Source organism: Stomoxys calcitrans, chromosome 2 (assembly GCF_963082655.1).
Source record: "Stomoxys calcitrans chromosome 2, idStoCalc2.1, whole genome shotgun sequence".
Taxonomy (NCBI): domain Eukaryota; kingdom Metazoa; phylum Arthropoda; class Insecta; order Diptera; family Muscidae; genus Stomoxys; species Stomoxys calcitrans.
The window spans coordinates 55,564,931-55,587,985 of record NC_081553.1 but is presented as its reverse complement, the minus strand read 5'-3'; the positions used below and the strand labels follow the sequence as shown (position 1 = coordinate 55,587,985).

Here is a 23,055-nt window from a genome sequence, read left to right as displayed (position 1 = left end):
GGTAGTGTTAGTACACTCTTCCCTAAGAAAGGCTAGTTATAGTACTCTCCTCCCTCGGAAAGGATAGTTTTTGTACCCTCTTCCCTAGGAAAGGATAGTTTTAGTACCCCCGCTCCTAGTTTACGTACCCTTTCCTCCCTCCTAGGAAAAGGTAGTTTTAGTACCCTTTTCTCTCCCTCTCTAGGAAAGGATTGTTTTAGTTCCCTCTTCCCTAGAAAGGGTTGTTTCAGTTCCCTCTTCCAGAGGAAAGTGTAGTTTTAGTCCTAGGGGAAAGGGTAGTTTTAGTACCCTTCATTCTCCCCTAGAACAGGGTAGCTTAAGTAGCCGTTCCCTCTCCCCTAAGAAAAGGTAGTTTTAGTACCCTTGCCCTAGGAAAGGGCAGTTTAAGTACCCTCTCTCCTAGGAAAGGGTGGTTTTAGTACCCTCTCCACTAAGAAATGGTAGTTTTAGTTCCCTCTCCCCTAGGAAAGGGTAGTTTTAGTACCCTCTCCCCTAGGAGGTGGTAGTTTAAGTACCCTCTCCCCTAGGAGGTAGTAGTTGAAGTACCCTCTCGCTAGTAAAGGGTAGTTTTAGTACCCCTCCCATAGGAAAGGGCAGTTTTAGTATCCTCTCTCCTAGAAAAGGGTTGTTTTAGTACCCTCTCCACTAAGAAAGGGTAGTTTTAGTACCCTCTCCCCTAGTAGCTGGTAGTTTTAGAACCCTCTCCCCTAGGAAAGAGTAGTTTCTGTACCCTCTATCCTAGGAAAGGCTTATTTTAGTACCCTCCTCCCTTGGAAAGGATAGTTTTAGTACCCTCTTCCCTAGGAAAGGATAGTTTTAGTACCCTCTCTCCTGGGAAAGGGTAGTTTTAGTACCCTTTCCCTAAGAAGAGGGTAGTTTTAGTACTCTTTCCCTAAGAAGAGGGTAGTTTTAGTACCCTTTCCTTAAGGAAAAGGGTAGTTTTAGTACCCTTTTCTTAAGAAAAAGGGTGGTTTTAGTACTTTTTACCTAAGAAAAGTGTAGTTTTAGTACCTATTTCCTAGCAAAAGGTAGTTTTATTGCAATTTCCTTAAACAACGGGTAGGAGTACAATTTCCCTAAAGGGATTGTAGTTTTTGTACCCTTTCCCTAAGGAAAGGTAGTTTTTGTGCCCTTGCCCTAAGGAAAGAGTAGTTTTTGTACCGTTTCCCTACGGAAAGGGTAGCTTTAGCAACCTTTTCCTGAGAAAAAGTTAGTTTTAGTACCCTTTTTCTGAGGAAAAGTTAGTTTTAGTACCCTTTTCCCTGTGAAAAGGTACTTTTGGTACCCTTTCCCTAGTACCCTGTCCCTAGTACCCTTTCCCCAGAACCCTTTCCCTACAGAACAACTAGTATCTAAGAAGTTTGGTCGAAATCGGTTTAGATCTAGCTCTATAGTACGACAAATGATTTTAGGACTATTATTCTGTCATGGTTTTTGCTGAAAACACTGGAAAGACTGATTGACCTGAAGGTGAGAGGGACACTGACGCTGGAGAACTTCAGTGGGGCACAACACGCATACCTCAAAGGCAGGTCGGTGGAGACGGCCCTTCACGAGGTGGTACAGGAGGTTGAGACGTCTTTCCGACAGAAGGAGTTCACTTTGGCGGCCTTCTTGGATATTGAGGGGGCTCTCAATAATGTGGAGATTGGGGCGATAGTCATCTCCCAATGGACAAATAATAGGCTTTATGGCAGGATTATTAATGCAAACTTGGGAGATTGTGTGGTCAGAAGGCGGGTGACCATAGCAACGCCCTAAGGAGGGGTGTTCTCACCGATACTGTGGAACCTCGTGATTAATGAAATCCTGATGGATATCGGTGGGGACAGCACTAGGATTATCGCTTATGCGGACGACGTCGTGCTGCTGGTCCGAAGCAAGTTTCTGTCGACTATCAGCGAGATCATGGAAGGGTCACTGAGGAGGTTGTCGAGATGGGTTACCAGAAATGGGTTGAGAACCAACCCAGGGAAGACAGAGCTGGTGCTCTTTACGCGTAGATATAAGAAGATACAGGAGTTCAGACTCCATGTCCTTGGACAGGATCATCCTGCGGCTGTCGAAGGAGGTGAAGTACCTATGCATAGTTCTCGATTCGAAACTGTCCTGGAAGAGGAACACCGAGGAAAGAAACCGTAAGGCACTGTGCGCCTTTTACTCATGCAGGAGGATGTTCGGTAGGAAGTGGGGGGTGACTAAGATGATTTATTGGATGTATACGGCCATCGTGAGACCAATACTGGCCTATGGAGCACTGGTATGGTAGGACGCCGTAGAAAGAGGACGCCGTAGGAAAGAGGACGCCGTAGGAAAGAGGACGCCGTAGGAAAGAGGACGCCGTAGGAAAGAGGACTCCGTAGGAAAGAGGACGCCGTAGGAAAGAGGACGCCGTAGGAAAGAGGACGCCGTAGGAAAGAGGACGCCATAGGAAAGAGGACGCCGTAGGAAAGAGGACGCCGTAGGAAAGAGGACGCCGTAGGAAAGAGGACGCCGTAGGAAAAAGGACGCCGTAGGAAAGAGGACGACGTAGGAAAGAGGACGCGTGCGAAGGAGTTCGAGAAGGTCCAAAGACTGGCCTGCATCGGCATCACAGGGGCGCTGAGAATCGCACCGCAGGCAGGCCTGGAGGCGATGCTGAATATGCAGCCCATTGGGGCCTATATTTGGAACTGCGCCGCCAGGGTCGCGTTTAGGCTGAGAGAGCTCGGCATGCTGAAGGAGGATGGTTGCGGCCACAGTTCGATTCTGGGTGTTATGGATACGGAGGGTAGACTGTGGAGTATCTTCGACTACCTGGCACCAGTGCCGACTGTAGTGAGAACATTCGCGATTTGTTTACCTGGGAGGGACGAATGGACGGCGGATGGTGTACTTATGGAGGATGAGACCTCGATCTACAAAGATGGCTCCAAGATGGAGTCATGGACTGGATTGGGGGTCTACACTCAATATTAGTTGGGTTTGGTATCCCTGGATAGGCTCTGGGCCCACGATGTGTTCCTGATGGAGTCATGGACTGGATTGGGGGTCTACACTCAATATTAGTTTGGTTTGGTATCCCTGGATAGGCTCCGAGCTCATGAAGTGACCCTGACAAGGGTTCCTGGGCATGAGGGGATTCCAAGAAATGAGAGGGCGGACGAATGTGCCAGGAGGGGTTCGTCTGCGCCGGTGGGACTAGTCATCGGTCTTGCCTATGTGCCATTTGTCGAGCTAATGAACACAGTAGATGGGATGGCCAGGGAGGCATCGGTGGCAAGGTGGGACACGGTAGATGGTTGCCGGTATGCGAAGGCGCTATGACCGGTCATCGACCGGAGGAGAATGAGGGAGTTGCTGGCGCAATTTTTATATCCATCACCGTAGTATAGGGGGTATATTCATTTAGTCATTCCTTTTGCAACACATCGACATATCCATTTCCGACCCTACAAAGTATGTATATTTCAGATCGTTGTAAAATTCTAAGACGATTTAACGATGTCCGATGTGCTCCATAGGCCGTCCATCTGTCCGTCTAACCGTCTGTTGTAATCACTCTAGAGCCTTCAAAAACTGAGATATTGAGCTGAAATTTGGCACAGATACGTCTTTTTGATGCACGCCGGTTAAGTTCTTGAACGGGCCAAATCGGACCATATTTGGATATAGCTGCTATATAGACCGATTTTCAGATAAAGGGTCTAATGCCCATAAAAACTTTATTTTTCATGATGTTTGAAACAGTGAATAGTTTTAGGCCTCCCGACAACTGACCCAAATATGTTTCAGATCGGACTATATTTAGATGTAGCTACCATATAGACCGATCTCCCTATAAAGGGTCTGAAGACTATAAAAGCTATATTTATTATCCGATTTCGCTGAAATTTGCAACAGTGGGTTATTTCAAGACTCCCGACATCTGACCTAAATATGGATTAGATCGGTCCATATTTAGATATAGCTGTCATATAGACCGATCTCCCTATAAAGGGTCTGTAGCCCATAAAATCTTTATTTATTACCCCATTTCGCTGAAATTTGCAACAGTGGGTTATTTTAAGCCTCCCGACATCTGACCTATTACCCGATTTCGTTGAAATTTGCAACAGTGGGTTATTTTAAGCCTCCCGACATCTGACCTAAATATGGATTAGATCGGGCCATATTTAGATATAGCTGTCATATAGACCGATCTCCCTATAAAGGGTCTGTAGTGCATAAAATCTTTATTTATTACCCCATTTCGCTGAAATTTGCAACAGTGGGTTATTCTAAGCCTCCCGACATCTGACGTAAATATGGTTCAGATCGGACTATATTTAGATATAGCTGCCATATAGACTGATCTCCCGATAAAGGGTCTGAAGCCCATAAAAGCTTTATTTATTGCCCGATTTCGCTGAAATTTGCAACAGTGGGTTACTTTAAGCCTCCCGACATCTGACGTAAATATGTTACAGATCGCGCTATATTTAGATATAGCTGTCATATAAACCGATCTCCCGATAAAGGGTCCGAAGGCCATAAAACGCTTTATTTTTATCCGATTTTGCTGAAATTTGCAACAGTGGGTTATTTTAAGCCTCCCGACCTAAATATGGATCAAATCGGTTCATTTTTAGATATAGCTACCATATAGACCGATCTGCCGATAAAGGATCCGAAGCCCATAAAAGCTTTATTTATTACCCGATTTCGCTGAAATTTGCAACAGTGGGTTATTTTAAGCCTCCCGACATCTGACCTAAATATGGATGAGATCGGTCTATATTTAGATATGGCTGCCATATAGACCGATCTCCCAACAAAGGGTCTGAAGGCCATAAAATCTTTATTTATTACCCTATTTCGCTGAAATTTGCAACAGTGGGTTATTCTAAGCCTCCCGACATCTGGCGTAAATATGGTTCAGATCGGACTGTATTTAGATATAGCTGCCATATAGACTGATCTCCCGATAAAGGGTCTGAAGCCCATAAAAGCTTTATTTATTGCCCGATTTCGCTGAAATTTGCAACAGTGGGTTATTTTAAGCCTCCCGACATCTGACCTAAAAATGGATTAGATCGGTCTATAGTTAGATATAGCTGCCATATAGACCGATCTCCCGATAAAGGATCTGAAGATCATAAAAGCTTTATTTATTACGCGATTTCGTTGGAATTTGCAACAGTGGGTTATTTTAAGCCTCTTGACATCTGACCTAAATATGGATTAGATCGGTCTATATTTAGATATAGCTGCCATGAAGGCCGATCTCCCGATAAATGGTCTGAAGGCCATAAAAGCTTTATTTATCACCCGATTTCGCTGAAATTTCCAACAGTGGGTTATTTAAAGCCTCCCGACATCTGACCTAAATATGGTTCAGATCGGACTATATTTAGATATAGCTGCCATATAGACCGATCTCCCGATAAAGGGTCTGAAGACCATAAAAGCTTTATTTATTACTCGATTTCGCTGAAATTTGCAACAGTGAGTTATTTTAAGCCTCCCGACATCTGACCTAAATATGGATTAGATCGGTCTATATTTAGATATAGCTGTCATATAAACCGATCTGCCGATAAAGGATCCGAAGGCCATAAAAGCTATATTTATTACCCGATTTCGCTGAAATTGGCAACAGTGGGTTATTTTAAGCCTCCCGACATCTCACCTAAATATGGATTAGATCGGTGTATATTTAGATATAGCTACCATATAAACCGATCTCCCGATAAAGGGTCTGAAGAACCTAAAATCTGTATTTATTACGCGATTTCGTTGAAATTTGCAACAGTGGGTTATTTTAAGCCTCCCGACATCTGTCCTAAATATAGATTAGATCGGTCTATATTTAGATATAGCTGCCATATAGACCGATCTCCCGATAAAGGATCTGAAGATCATAAAAGCTTTATTTATTGCCCGATTTCGCTGAAATTTGCAACAGTGGGTTATTTTAAGCCTCCCGACATCTGACCTAAATATGGATTAGATCGGTCTATATTTAGATATAGCTGTCATATAAACCGATCTGCCGATAAAGGATCCGAAGGCCATAAAAGCTATATTTATTACCCGATTTCGCTGAAATTGGCAACAGTGGGTTATTTTAAGCCTCCCGACATCTCACCTAAATATGGATTAGATCGGTGTATATTTAGATATAGCTACCATATAAACCGATCTCCCGATAAAGGGTCTGAAGAACCTAAAATCTGTATTTATTACGCGATTTCGTTGAAATTTGCAACAGTGGGTTATTTTAAGCCTCCCGACATCTGTCCTAAATATAGATTAGATCGGTCTATATTTAGATATAGCTGCCATATAGACCGATCTCCCGATAAAGGGTCTGAAGGCCATAAAAGCTATATTTATTACCCGATTTCGCTGAAATTGGCAACAGTGGGTTATTTTAAGCCTCCCGACATCTGACCTAAATATACATTAGATCGGTCCATTTTTAGATATAGCTGCCATATAGACCGATCTCCCGATACAGGGTCTGAAGGCCATAAAAGCTTTATTTATTACCCGATTTCGCTGAAATTTGCAATAGTGGGTTATTTTAAGCCTCCCGATATCTTATCTAAATATGGATGAGATCGGTCTATATTTAGATATAGCTGCCATATAGACCGATCTCCCGATAAAGGGTCTGAATTCGCTGAAATTTTGCAATAATTTTTTATTTTTTAAACACTTTAAACAAAATTTTCTTACTCATAACATATTTTTTCTCACCTGAAAAGGCTTCACCCAGCTGAATCCCTTGGAATTTGTAAGCGAATGCATTAATTAAAATTAAGTCTATCTTCCCTTCCCACCATACGCAAGTGTCACAATTAATATCAATCATGCGTCACATAATTCACTCAAAGCAAGCTTATAACGTTGATGGCACATGTCTCACATTAGCTGCCCAAAATAGACTTTAGGCTATAAAACTCCCTGGTGTGCTATCATCTTCCTCTTGCTATCCTAGCATTCCTTAACACCCCCTGCGTCAAAACAAAAATTAATATACATTATGTTGTACACAAAAATATTTAAGATAAGAAATTATGGCATATTTAATGACTGTAATGAAGCGTAAAATAGCTTGGAACATAATTTGGGGTTGAAGGCAAATTCATGAAGGAACTTTTTCTGCATAGCAAAGTGCAAAAACAATACTGAGATGAGTTTAATAAAAATTTTGGCAGAGGCAGGCTCCTTGCGCTGCCTTGCTCTTGACCAAAATCTCCAGGGAGAAAAATGGCGCATCGTAAGAAGTTGGTTGGGCCAAAGGAAACTAATTTAAAACTTGGCCAAGTTTTAATCAAATTTGTTTTTGCATAAAAAATTTCATTTTTTTTTTTTGTTTTGCTGCCCAAAGGATTTACGCAATTACCATAAAAACTAAACTTTTTGTTTGGCAACTATAAAACTAAAATTATGAAGGTTTTGTTTTCAATGTGTCAGCAAAATGTATGGATGACAATAAAGACACAATTTTGTTATGAATAAATTTTATCAAAGGCCAACTACTTTGAAGTAATTGAAACTAATTCGAGGATTTATTACATTATCCAACTATAGCAGGTAGAAATGATAGTTGGTGATCTTGTGAATGTGCCATGAGGTTTTAAGGGGCATATGAATAGCAAAGTTTGAATACAGAATGCTTTAGGGTAGAGACAGCCCCTCAGATCACCATGCTCTACTCCTAAATAGCTTTCATTTGAGCCTCATATTGCCATGGCTGCAAAATATGGCCGGTTTGGGGGATGAGGCAGTCCCCAGACACTTAGCCCAGAAAATAGATATCAGATTAGTTTTCTAATCTCAAATACCTTTTATTTAAAACTCACATTGACCTGGTAGGTAAAATATCCATTTGGGGGTGTCTTATGGGGGGGGGGGGGGGGGGGCACACAAAACTTGGCCCTGAAAGTTGATAGAAGATTCATGCTCTACTCTAAAATAGCTTTTCTTTAAGCCCCATATTGCCATGCTCAAGAAATTAGTCCTGTTGGGGGGTATTTTGGGGGTGGGTTGGATCCCCAAAGACTTGGTCCTGCAAAAAATTTAAGATTCTTGCTCTACTCTGAAATAGCTTTTATTTAAGCCCCATATTGCCATGCTCAAGAATTTAGTCCTGCTGGGTGGTATTTTGGGGGTGGGCTGGACCCCCAAAGACTTGGTCCTGCAAAAAATTTAAGATTCGTGCTTTACTCCAAAATACCTTCTATTTAAGCCCCATATTGCCATGCTCAAGAAATAAGTCCTTTTGGGAGGATTTTATGGGGATGGGGTTGGATCTTCAAATCTTGGCCCTACAAATAGATTTAAGATGTGTACTCTTCTCGCAAATAGCTTTCAAGGGGTGATTTTTTTTAGCTATAATCTTTTTGGAATCACGGGTTTAAACAGCTCACGCACGTTTCGTGTTTTGTTTCACTGTCAAACATCTGGGTCTTCACGAACAACGCTTGCAGATTATTGAATTTTTTTTTTATCAAAATGCGTGCTCTGTTAAGAAAGTTCATCGCGTGCTTCTTCTTCAATTAAGCGACGAAGCTCATTTTTGGCTCATTGGGTACGTAAATAAGCAAAATTGTCGATTTTGGAGTGAAGAGCAGCCAGCAGCATTGCAAGAGCTACCAATGCTTCGAGAAAAAATCACAGTTTGGTGCGATTGATGGGCTGGTGGCCTCATTGGACCGTACTTCTTAAAAGATGATGCGAATCGTAACGTTACTGTGAATAGTGAGCGCAACGGTGAGATGATATCCAAAGTTTTTTGCCCAAAATACAAGAGCTCGTGAGACCATCAGAAAAAAACAATATTCAGCTGTGGTTTTCTCCTCCTTATGCTGGCAACATTTGTGAGGTACTATGCACAGGTAAAACTTCTCTCCAAAGAGGTTTCGCACTGCGGCACGCCGTTCGAACTCGGCTATAAAAAGGAGGCCCCTTAACATTGAGCTTAAAACTTGAATCGGACTGCACTCATTGATATGTGAGAAGTTTACCCTTGTTCGTAAGTGTTATGTTCATGGGCAAAATTTGCTTTTGATCAGCCAGAAGCATTGCAAGAGCTACCAATGCCTCAAGAAAAAGTCAGAATTTGGTGCGGTTTATGGGCTGGTGGCATCATTGGACCGTACTTCTTCAAAGATGATGCGAATCGTAACGTAACTGTGAATGGTGAGCGCTACCGTGAGATGATATCCAACATTTTTTTGCCTAAAATGCAAGAGCTTGATTTGCATGACATGTGGTTTCAACAAGACGGCGCCACATGCCACATAGCATGCGTAACAATGAACTCATTGAGAGGCGAGTGCGGAAAACATTTTATTTCACGTTTGGAACCGGTCAATTGACTGTCTAGATCGTGCGATTCCTGGCGAGACCATCAGAAAAAAGATTTTCCACATTTGTGAGGTACTATGCCATGTAAAACTTCTCTCCAAAGAGGTTTCGCACTGCGGCACGCCGTTCGAACTCGGCTATAAAAAGGAGGCCCCACGTATTCTAGTCCCGAAAACATTTCATTCAAGTCCCATAATGTCCCGATCAGTCCACTTTGAGTTTCGGCAGTACTTTTGTTGCAGTTTTGGGCTTGGGGTGGCGGCCTACGTACTTGGATTCAGTTTTTAACATCATATTCGTATTCTACTTCCGAATACCTTTCATTTGAGTCCCACTTTGTCCCGATAGGTCCACTTTTGATTTTTGGCGCTACTTTTGGAGCGGGTTTGGGCTTGGGGGGGCGCCCTTGGCACTTAGATCCAATTTTTAACACCATATTCGTATTCTTCTTCCGAAAATCGTTCATTTGAGTCCCATATTGTCCCGATGGGTCCACTTTTGATTATGGGCGCTATTTTTGGGTCGGTTTTGGGTCTGGGGCGGCCTCCTTGGTACCATAGTCGCATTTAACTCCCAAATACCTTTCATTTGAGTCCCATATGGTAACAATCTGTAAATATGTTATGCTGAGTGATTTTGTAAGGTGGGGAGACCCCTCAGGAAGCAAGGAATTATGATTTGTACTGTACTTTTAAATACCTTTCATTTGATACCCATATTGTCCTAAGCGGTAAAAATGCCCAGTTGGGTTGGTCTCTTTGGGGGTGGGGAACCCCCCCTACACATAGGGTGCCAATTTTATACCAACTTCGCACTCTACTTTGAAATACCTTTCATTTGATACCCATATTGTCCCAATCGGTGAACATGTCCGTTAGGGTGGGTTATGGGATCGGGCGTCCCCCCTGGTTATTTAACAGCAATTTTGTATACCATTTTCGTGTTTTTGGGATACCATAAGGTGGCGTACAAAATTTTGCTTAAATCAGTGCGCACCTGTCTCCGAGATCTGGCGTGTTTTAAAAATGGTGATAAGGGGAAGGGTCTGCCCCCCTTTAGATATCAACTAATTTAGTACCCTATTTTCACCAAGGGGTTAAAATTCTATCATCTGTGAAAATCGGTACAGTCGTTCTTGAGTCTATAGGGAACAGAAAACAAACTAACAAACAAAGTGCAAAGGCTTCAATTTTATATAATAGATGTCTTCTTGTCCTCCAAAGCCTGGACTAGAAAATTTATGGCTTTTATGCACCGATTCACAGCTTTACTATGAACTTGGCTATGAATCTATAATTTGGACTCTTTCCATCTGAATGGTAGTTCTTCGTAGCTCTTATAATACTAGATCTTATGCACAATCGTTTTTTTCCTTATTTGAATGCATGTCCGCATGGCAGGATTTGAGGAATTTAAGCTTTGCCCTTTGATTATGGATTTCGAACAGTTTTATATTGGATATCTTATTCAATCTTATCTTAGCTTCAAAATACTTTTACACATGCTACTTCAACGAAAAAAAATGAATATGCAAACAATTTTTCCGTCAAGCATATAGAATTTGCTTTGGAGACACTTTGAAGTATCTCCCACACACACACACACACATTTATATAAATTTACTCGAAAAAATTATAAAAGCGAACCCAAACAAAATCAACAAATGTACAAATGCAGGCACGCACGCATAAATTAAGTCAAGGTTGTTCATTTAAAATCATAATATTTTGTTAAGAAATTATAAATTCTCAAATAAAAGCGCATTAAAATTTATACAAGAACGTAAGTAAGCAAGAAAGAAAAAAGAATGAAAGACTGACAGCATACTTTGTGCGAATTAAACACAAGCATGCACAAGGACAAAAGCACTCACGCACACACACACACAACCATAAAATATTAGCATATATAAATGGTATAAATCACACTGTCAACATGCCAGCAATGAATGGGCAGGATTTTGGGCATACTTGAAGAAAAAGTACAAAACTTGAGAGAGAGAGAGAGGCCTAACAGACCCAAAACACCCACACACACGCACACACACACTTATACGCACAACATCCCTCAAACACACTCAAGTATTTGAGATTATTTATGCTTAAAGTTTGCAACAAACTCACCATACTACCATTATGTCAAAAATAAGGGACCACAAAGTGAAAGGCTACAAAAGTGTGGCATATTTTTAGGCACAGACTTATAAGCGCACAACTACAAAATCACCAAACACTTGTATGTGTCTCCCTCATCCTCCCTCGCTCTCTCTCATACTCTGTACACAGCACTTTAATACTCTGTTTTTCTCTTTTTGGCTGGATTATAATTGAAAAGGGATTTGCGTTGAGATTTTATTAATCAAATTTTGAATCTAATTATGTTTCATAAAACCGATGTAGGTAATCACAAAGCATAGGCTTCATTGTAGGCTGTTGCCTTTTGCTGCTATTGTTTGGTTTTGGTTATTGCGGTGGCATTGGTATTGGTGATGTTGGTTTAAGGCTCTCTGCCAGACGACGGCTTTGATGGCGTTGCAAAGTACACATTTATTATTAATTAATTGCTAATGTAATCGAAACATATTTTAATGATTAAAAATTCGTGCTGTTACCCTCTTTTTGCCATTATGCATAGGCAGCATTATTTTTTGGCAAAGCAGAGAGAGAGAGAGAGGGAGACGTCTTTAAGCCACAGTCCGCAGACATACTATCATAAAGTGTATATAAACCCTAATTTTGTATGCAAATTTTGTTTGGTTTTGGCTGCTGGTATGCTTTAGGGATATCAATTGCCAAGGCATATGCTAAGGGGCGGAGGGTTTCTATTATGAGTTAGGTATATGACGGCAAAGTATTGCAAGCTGAAGGAAAGCGTGGAAGGCAAATTGTATTTTTAAGTATTGATTTAGTGTTTTGTTAAGAATATCGATAAGAAGCTAAGCCTTTGCCCTTAATGTTGCCTGTCGTTGACGTCAATTATATAGAAAATTAAATTTATATTTGTAACATGCGCCAAATGGCAACACACTTTGAACAGGGCAAAAAAAAAACAAACCATAATAACCCATAACAAGTAATTTTATCATAAATTAGACTATAACAATTTTTAAACCGTTGTAATTAAGTTTAAATTGTACAAAAATTCGTTCCATGGGGTCTTCTCAAATACGTTTCAATTGAGTTCCATATCGTTCTACTCTACATTCTGGTCTATTCTACTTTCTGGTCGTCTCTTTTCCTTTTTGGGTTTGTTTTTTGGGGGAGGAGGTGCGATGGACCTGAAACTTGGCAGCAAATTTTGATATCAGATTCGTTCTCTACTTCCAAAAACCTTTCAATTAAGTCCCATATTATCCCGATCGGTTTACATATCCGTTTAGGGGTGGGGCGCCCCTGAAACTTGGCCGGAATTTTGTTATAGATTGCGAATTCTGCCGTTTGACAAAACCACTTTTTAGAGAAGTCTAACATAGCTGTATCGTTCCCCTAGCGGTTGAGTTTATCCACCTTGCTGCCAAAGGGAGCTCGTCTAGGATCGATACACCCACATGCAAGGAAGTATGTGGCTACAACAAGATGGCTGTTACCCAGAAAATGTCGCAAGCATTAGTGAGGGGACAACCACGTCCAAAAAAATGTTCTGATATTCCCTCCGCGATTTGGACCCACGAGTTCGACGTTATATGCGGACATATTAACCTCTGCACCACGGGGGCAGCCTCGATCGATACATGACTCCCTGGGGGGCATGATGATCCATCTCCACTTGGTGAATTGTTTGTCGAGTGCTCGATTAGGTATATTATGACTAGGGGAAATCTACCCTTCCCTTTCTTATGCCCTTATTTGTGGCTTTTGGTAAACAATAGGGTTTTCAGGTATTTTCGAAAGCTAAGCGTGAAGGTTATTGGCTACATGGAACACGCTTTCTCTCTACTATTACACACTTCGACAAGCGCGCATGTAACACTATGGAACTGCGAAACGGTCGGTAGGACGGCGAAAATCCTATGGGGGGATAGGACTGCGAGCTCACTTATATGAAATCGGTGCAGCAAGGGATAGGATGGGTAGGGCATGCGGGGAAGATGATGGGACGTTGGAGCATTTCCTTCGTCATTGCCCGGCTTTCGCGTCCAACAGATAACGGTACTTAGGTGGAGACACAATATCAGACATGAACCAACTTAGGGGAGTGGTATTGAAAACATTTAAGGATTTTGTAAGTAGCACGGAATTCCAAACTTAAAATGTTCTTTTTAGAGGCTACTTTATAGTTTTTAGAGCGCACAACAAGCCGATTACTGACTTAGGTGTATGTCCATAGTGGCATGGGACGGATTAATATCTGCACCCTCTTTTCAACCTATCCTTAGGTTTTCTTTCTTGTCTGTCTGACTTGTCTGATTTAGCGGATATGAACACTCGCAAGTTGTTGGGCTTTCTAAAGCGATCTGTATGGTAAAAGGAGTCTGATGGCTGCCACTTAAACCTAACCTAACGGGTCATTGCCAGTAAAGTCCTTGACGTCGCTCTGGACACATGAAGAGGTGGTCTTCTACAGAGTTTGTGGTGATGAGGAGGAGTTGGAGCTGGTCGAGAAAAGGCTCAGGAATATGGTGCAACATTAACGAATCGTTCTTGGCTACTTTAGAACTGAAGTGGCTAACTGAAATAGGCTCTGGCCTTCGGTCCGCCTTTTAATATTTTAGCAGCCTTAGTTTTTCGTTCCCCTCTCTTTACACACTCCACCATAGGATAGGGGTATACTAATTTCGTCATTCTGTTTGCAACTCCTCGAAATATTCGTCTAAGACCCCATAAAATATATAGTCTTGATCGTCATCACATTTCAAATCGATCTAGCCATGTCCGTCCGTGCGTCCATCCACCTGTCTGTCGTAAGCACGCTAACTTTCGAAGGAGTAAAGCTAGCCTCTTGAAATTTTGCACAAATACTTTTTATTAGCGTAGGTCAGTTGGGATTGTAAATGGACCATATTGGTCCATGTTTTGGTGAAGCTGGCATATAAACCGATCTTGGGTCTTGACTTCTTGAACTTATAGAGGGAGCAATTTTTATCCGATTAAGCTGAAATTTTGCACATATCGGTTTAATATGACATCCGACAACTGTGCTAATTTTGGTTCAAATCGGGCCATAACCTGATATAGCTGCCATATAAACCGATTTTGAATCTTGAGTCACTAGAGGGCGCAATTCTTATCCGATTTGGCTGAAATTTTGCATGACGTGTTTTGTTATGACTTCCAACAACTATGGCAAATATGGTTCAAATCGGTCTATAACCTATAGCTACCATATAAACCGACCTGGTATCTTGACTTCTTCAGCCACTAGAGGGCGCAATTTCCATTCGATTGAGCTGAAATTTTGCATGACGTGGTTTGTTACGACTTCCAACCACTGTGCTTAGTATGGTTGAAATCGGTCTATAACCTGATAGAGCTGCCCTATAAACCGATCTGGGATCTTGACCTCTTGAGCCACTAGAGGGCGCAATTCTTATCCGATTGAACTGAAATTTTGCAAAACGGAGTTTGTTATGACTTCCAACAACTGTGGCAACTATGGTTTAAATCAATCCATAACCTATATCTGCCATATAAACCGATCTGGGGTCGTGACTTCTTGAGCCACTAGAGGGCGCAATTCTTATCCGATTTGGTGAAATTTTGCAAAACGGGGTTTATTGTGACTTCCAACAACTGTGGCACACATGGTTCAAATCGGTACATAACCGTTAGCTGCCATATAAATCGTTCTGGGGTCTTGACTTCTTGAGCTGAAATCTTGCAAACGTGTTTTGTTATGACTTCCAACAACTGTGGCAAATATGGTTGAAATCGGTCCATAATCTGATATAACTGCCACATAAACCGATCTGGGATCTTGACTTCGTCAGCCTCTAGAGAGCGCAATTATTTTCCGATTTGGCTGAAATTTTACGCAATGACTTCTTCTGTGGCCTCTAACATTCAATTCAATTATGGTCCGAATCGGACCATATCTTAATATAGCTCCAATAGCATAGCAATTCTTTTCTTTTATCGTTTGTTTGCTTAAAAAGAGGTACCGGGGAAAGTATTCGACAAATGCGATCCATGGTGGAGGGTATATAAGATTCGGTCCGGCCGAACTTAGCACGTTTTTACTTGTTTCATTCTAGAGACTTGTCGCGTACACGTGTAGTCATTAGAAGTGTTTATATCAGTCGATATTAAAACTTGGCTATGGTTCTGGGCAATGTCAACAGTATGGTCTACAAGGTTAATTTGTCTTTCAGGGACGAGAAGAGCTAAGAAAAACTGGATTCGTTGAGTCAAGTCATTAATCATCATTGCAAACTTGATTTTGTTCCCATTCAAGTCTAAAGTCTTTGATATGTATGTTAAATTATGTATATTGACTTTCAAAACTTTAGTGTATTTAGGTATTTTCCTCTAAGCCCCTAAAAGCATGCCACATACTTTAATACCCAAAGCAACCAAATCCTATTTAGGTCAAATGAATGAAAAAAAAAGCGACAAAAAATAACATTATTTCAATAAGATTTTAAACCTTCTACTTCAACTTTCTTAATATGTTTACAGCCATTAAATTCCACGATTTTCAACGGTAATTCCAATACACAGCAGCATAACTCAGGGGAAAATCAACACATACATTTTATGGCATAGCCTAAGGATATTTAAGTATGTCACCAATTTAAACCACACAAATGCTCCCCTAAGAAAAGCAACAACCAAACAACCAGCGATGTATGTTATTACAGGAGAATGTTAAACAACCAGCACGGCATAAGAATACGGAATAAGGACTTTTTATTTGTTCTCACAGAATTTGTGTTTAAAGACCCGACTTGTTCCTTAAATCTTGGTTATTTCTCTTGATGTTTTTTTCCAAAGAATTCAAGATTTTTCCTACAATCATTTAGCGTAGCAGCAATGTTGCTATCCCCTCCAAGCATCAAAAATAATTCTTTCTTGAGATAAACTTCCGCTGCATGAGTCCTGGCATGTTTAGGAGCAGTAAAAAAGCAACAACGCCAACGCCATCTCATAATCACTAGTAAGCAATTTTTCTTGCCATTTTTTACACCATTAAACCAAAACCGCAAAACATGCTCTTTTCCGACGTGTAATGTTTTGTTTTTTTTGCTTCTTTTTTTAGTGGGTGTTGGTAGGGCGAAAAGGTGAAGGTAAGTAAGCAAACCCTAATCTTTTCACATTACCTACCCGATTCTTGTAACACTGGCCATTGGGTTAAATCAGGGTTGCCGTGTTTAAATAAAATAAAAAAACAGTAATGAAAGGCAAAAGTCGGGCGGTCGCCGACTTTATAATGCCCCACACCTACTCTATAGGTGCAAAGTGGGAGGTATATCTTAATCTGAACCGATTTTTTCCAATTTCAATAGGCTTTGTCTCTAGGCCGAAAAACATGCCTGTACCAAATTTGAAGACGATCGGATGAAAACAGCGACCTGTAGTTTGTACACAAATTAACATGGACAGACGGACAGACAGATGGACAGACAGACTGACAGACTGACTGACTGACAGACTGACAGACTGACAGACTGACAGACTGACTGACTGACTGACTGACTGACAGACTGACAGACTGACTGACTGACTGACTGACTGACTGACTGACTGACTGACTGACTGACTGACTGACTGACTGACTGACTGACTGACTGACTGACTGACTGACTGACTGACTGACTGACTGACTGACTGACTGACTGACTGACTGACTGACTGACTGACAGACTGACTGACTGACAGACTGACAGACTGACTGACTGACAGACTGACAGACTGATAGACTGACAGACAGACAGACTGACAGACAGACAGACAGACAGACAGACTGACAGACTGATAGACTGACAGACTGACAGACAGACAGACTGACTGACTGAGAGACTGACAGACTGACAGACTGACAGACTGACAGACTGACATACTGACAGACTGACAGACAGACTGACAGACAGACTGACAGACAGACAGACAAACAGACAGACTGACAGACAGACAGACTGTCTGTGCCAGACAGACAGACTGACAGACAGACAGACTGATAAACTGACAGACTGACAGACCGCCAGACTGACAGACAGACTGACAAACGGACAGACTGACAGACGGACAGACAGACGGACATAGCTAAATCGAATCAGAAAGTGATTTCTAGTCGATCGGTATACTTATCAATGGGTCTATCTCTCTTCCTTCTGGGTGTTACAAACAAATGCTCTAAGTTATTATACCCTGTACCACAGTAATGGTGTAGGATATAAAAATAAAATCAAATCGGTGCACAGGGCACTATGGTTCCAGTGACCCACTTTTTTGGCCAGAAGTAAAAGTGGAAAATATCTGCCAAAACAAAATTTTTTCAAAGATTTTTAATACCCTAAAATTGGAACGAGACTAGCCACAATCCGCATAAAAGCCAAATTCTTCAACATCAGCCTTATTTGTGCCCATGCTCCGACGAAAGACAAAGACGAACAGACCAGGGATATTTTCTACGAGCGCCTGGAGAGAAAATATGACCGCTGCCCCGCCCATGATATTAAAATCGTTCTGGGAGCGAATATAGATTCGGACCATTACCCTGTTCCAGCAAAGGTTCGCACCCGTTTAAGCATGGCGAGGAAAGTACGATCTGACACTGCCCGCAAGCTGGACATTGAAGGGCTGTAAATACAATAGATGGCAACGGCATACTCCACTCGACTGACCCAACTGCTTGATGAAAGCACTCCTTGTTGCATAGATATAATGACGCAGTCGCAAACCATTGCCCACTCCATGGAAAATGCCGCGAAATATGTACGTAGGTACCGGAAACCTTCCCAAGAAACCCATGGTACGACCAAGAGTGTCCAAATGTTACTGAAACCAAGAATGCGGCATATAGAGCAACCCTGCAATCAGTAGCAACGCACCAGATGTAAAAGAGGTATTGGGAGAAAAGGTGAGAGGAGAAATGCCTATCCAGCAGAAAGAAAAAGGAAATGGAAAGATATGAGTGTGAGCGAATTGAGATCTACGGGAGTACAGAATGAAGTCCGGAAATTCTACCAAAACATCAAACCGATGGCTTTGGTACAGGAACATCCTCCTGCAGAGGCAAAGAAGGAAATCTGGTAACTATTACAGATAGCTTGCTGAGGATATGGAAAGAACATTTCAGCCAACTGCTAGTGTCCGACGTTGGCGGCGAAGAGTATACCGCAGAACTAATCACTGACGTTGATATAGAATGTTTACCTCCTAGTCAGAATGAGGTCCAAGTAGCTGTGACCCGACTGAAGGACAACAAAGCAGCAGGAGCCGACAGGTTACCCGATGAACAATTTAAGATCAGAAGCGGCACGCTAATAATCTCTGCCTAGAAAAACGCATACCCGCTGATTGGAACCTCAGCATACTATGTCCCATACACAAAAAAGGAGACATGACAGAATGTTCCAACTATAGAGGAATGAGTCTCCTCCTCCACATCGCATATAAGATACTCTCGAGCGTACTGTGTGAAAGATTAAAACCTAAAGTCAATGAGATAATTGGGCACTATCAATGCGGCTTTAGAACTGGTAAATGCATCCTGGTACAGATATTCACACTGCGCCAAATCCAGGAAAAGAGCAGTGCGCCAAATCCAGGAAAAAACCTCTGTGAAGTGCTTAGTCCACCCCCAGAGGCCTTTCTACGCTTATGCCCAAAGAATGACGCTATATGAAGGAAAAAAATTTAACAAGTTTCATTCATCCTCTTTCCTATCTCGAGCTAGAATTTTTCTACGGCAGCTCTATTCTTGTGTATTTTTCTGTCGTTAATGGGTTAAAAGCAATGATAGAGACATCAATTTTGTTTTAATGAGTCCGAATAGCATGCTGCAGAAAAACACCACTTAGTAGAGAAATTTTATACGGGTCAATACCGCACAAACGACAAGCAATACAACATTTCCCAACTTCTAAGGCCCATGGGTCAACCTCAGGACCCTCACCTTATAGACCCCACAATCAAATCACTTAAGTTCAAAACAGAATGGACACGTTGAGCAAATATGCAACTCTACTCTTCCGCAAAAGCAATGCGGAAAAGTTTAAAAATTTTCAACTTTGACGCTTGAAAGAGAGCGTCATTCTGTGTTACCACAGGTGGAGTGGTGTTTTTGGTCGTCAAAGTTAAAGAATGTTTAACTTCTGCGAGTTACTTTTTTAACATTTGTATGCAGAGTTGCATTTTTCAAAGCGAAGCTCCTTAATGCATTCATTCTGTTTTTAGGCCTTTAAGCTTTCATCTTAAAATACAATTTGTTTGTTTGTTTGTTTGTTTGTTTATTGATACCAGACATCACAAGATAAAAATCTTATAAGTGACGATGCCGGTTTAAGGAATGGATTACATCGAATATGTGTTAAGAAAAATATAAATAAAAAAGTAATTATATTATAAAATTTATCATAAGAGAATTTTTTTAGGAATTATACTTTAAATATAGTGTTTGAAAATTGTTTTCTTGAAAAGAGTAGCATTACTTATGGTTTGGATGTTGGATGGCAAATTGTTCCAAAGACGAATACTGTTGATTAAAAATTGTTTTTCAGAGTTTGAGGTTCGGAAGCGTGGTAGAATGATTTTTAGTCCTCTGCCAGATCGAGCAAAATGGAGATGATCATAAAGATATTTTGGCTGCTTAAGATAGATTATTTTTTGCAGTAAAATAACGCATTTCGCTTTGAGGAGGTTTTCGAAACTAATGTCGAATATTTTGTGGGCGAATTGAGAAATTCGGTCTCTCCTTTTCTTATTAAATATGTAGCGAGCAATGTTATTGTAGCTTACTTTTAGTTTGTTGAAGTCTCTCGAATCACAATTTGCGAAAATTTCACATCCATAAAGTAGAGTAGGTATAAGGTAAGATTTCGCTAAAAGCATACGTACTTGAAAAGGTGTAGAAGTCCGCACAGACCACAAACTTCGCAGCATTCCTTGAACTTTACCAACAGCTTTGTTTATATGATTAGTCCAAGTCAGTTTGGAATTGAATATTACACCAAGGTTGCAGGATGTATCAACAGTTTCTATTACCGAGTTGTTCAAAGTAGCTCTTACAGGAGGAATCTGGGTGGTTGATCGTTTTAGAATTTTCATCAGTTTAGTTTTTGACGGATTTAGACAGAGACTATTTTTACTCGCCCAGTTCTGGATTTCATTCAGATCGCAATTAATATTATTTATACATGATTGTACGCAATTTGGTTTAGCGCTGGAGAAAAGCTGAACATCGTCAGCGTACATTTGCACATTACAATGCATTGGAATATCAGGTAGATCATTTATGTATACAGAAAAAAGTAAGGGACCAAGGATAGAGCCCTGCGGAACACCTCTAGGTACATCAAGTGCCGCAGATGTTGTATCACCGACATTGACGGATTGACGGCGTCCGGTAATGTATGATGAAATCAGTTTACAGGCCGGTTTGGAGAAAAAGAAAAGTCTGTCAAGCTTCGAGATAAGAATATCATGGTTCACTGTGTCAAAGGCTTTACTGTGGTCCAGTAAAACCAGAAATGATACCATATTATTATCCATATTTTGTCTCAATTCTTCCACAACGTCAATTAATACAGTAGAGCAGTTTCTTTTTGTTCGAAAACCAGATTGTCTATCATTCAAAAGACCTCTGAAACTCAGGAAGGCATCTATTTGAGTATTTATAATACGTTCCAAAGCCTTAGAGAAAAACGGCAGGATAGCAATCGGACGGAACTCTGAATTCTGTTTGGGTATCGGTATAATTTTTGCCAATTTCCAGTCTGTTGGGAACGTTGACTTTGTAAGAATGTTGTTATAAATGTGTGTAACAAATGGAAGTATTTTCGGCAGTACCAATTTGGCAAATCTAGGATGTATGCCATCAAATCCCATTGCGTCAGACTTTATGGTTGCAAAACTTTGTAAGACTTCTTCGGGACTAACACATCTAAACGAGAATGTGTCTTCAATCTGTGCTGTAGAAATATTAGAATAAGTGTTTGTGCCAGGGTCCACAGTATTTATTTTCAAAAAGTTTTCATTTATCTCATCTAGGTCAGAGATAGAAAGACAATCAGTGTTGGTATTGGATTTCGATCCAATTCCGATGTTCCTTATTTCTTTCCATTTTCGCTTACTATCAATTGCATTTTCGAATTTCCTTTTATAGTACTGCTTTTTGGACTCGTTAGTCTTTTTGAGCACATCTCTTCTAGCGGATTTAAACGTGTCATACAGTGTAGGCAGTCTATAACGTTTCCATCTTTTATATGCCAAATTTCGAACGCTGATCAAGTGTTTGATTTCAGGAGTAAACCATGGCTGTTGTTTTCTGTTAGTATAAATGACTTTGACAGGAACGAATGTGTCGTAAATTGAGCAAAGGTTATGATTTAGGAAGGAAACTTGTTCGTCAACACCTTCCATATAGAAAATCTCTTCCCAAGGTACTTCATCTAAACTTTGATGCAGAAGTGGCCAGTCAATGTTTTTGAAGTCGCGATATGTCGATGTACAAACAGTGGGATTAATTTCGAAGTGGTATGTGACGAAAAGCAAATCATGCTTGGAGAATGCGGGGGCATCTAGCTGATTGTAGAGAGATATTTTGGACAAATGGCTGACAAAGAACACATCTAGCAGACTCGCGTTACTTCTTGTGAAGTGAGTTGGTGCGGAATCATTCACAGGAAGTAGCCCTAGGGTTTGCATTGAGTCGGCAAGACAGCGCTCAACAAGCAAGTTGCTATTAAAATCACCAGCTACGATTATATTGTCGTACTCGATGGAAATTATATCAATAGTTTCTATTAATTCTTCAAAATCTATTGATGAATTTGGTCTGTAGACGCAACCCAGCAGTAATCTTTTCTTGTCATCAGATAAAAGTTCCAGAAATAAGTATTCAATGCGGGAAGAGCGGTTTGACATACATTTGAGAGAGCAGCTTATACCATGTTTGATATATATAGCTACCCCGCCGCCATGAGTATGACGATCCGCTCTAAACAGTTTGTATCCCGTAACATGAAAAATGCTGCTATCGATTTCAGGATGAAACCACGTTTCAGATATACAAATGGCGTCGATGTCGGAGTTAATAAATGTATCGCGAAACTCATCCATTTTGTTATTAAGACTTTGGGCATTTATGTGCACCAGTTTTAGGCCTGTTTTTTGTTTTGATAGTATTCGTATCATGCATTTTAAGTTGTCTTTGGAACATTGTTTTGCTCTATCTAATATTATAAGAAAAATAAGTAATGCTACAAAGGTTTGTATAGTTACTTAGGACTACAATGTGAAATTTACTTAAAGTAAGTGGTGTAACATTTATTTTTTCTATGCAGGAAATCAGTGAGTAACAATTTATGTAAATAATAATAAAAAGTTCGAGTAATTTATATATTGAGTCATGAAATATTTTAATTTTGATCATTATTATTGCTGGAATATTCTGCTGGCATGTTGATTGGTTCAGGACCGCCGCGAAAAAGATTGATTAATTTGCTGGTACTATCAACCATGATAGGTGGCTCATCTTTTGTTCTTTTGACATATACGAGGCCACGGAGACTAAATGTTGACTCGATGCATTTTTGCCGTTTTAGTTTAAGTGCATTTT

The 23,055-nt window shown here is 40.7% G+C and overlaps 1 protein-coding gene across 1 annotated transcript in view; it reads right to left on the bottom strand.

Moving 5' to 3' along the window:
- Nucleotides 1–22,556, bottom strand: part of LOC131994666 (uncharacterized) — a 29,458-nt gene extending 6,902 nt beyond the window's left edge. Inside the window, exon 1 of the mRNA XM_059361454.1 lies at nucleotides 20,334–22,556. Coding sequence (XP_059217437.1) covers nucleotides 20,334–22,556 — 2,223 coding nt within the window. The remainder of the gene's footprint in view (nucleotides 1–20,333) is intronic.
- Nucleotides 22,557–23,055: the final 499 nt, after the last annotated feature.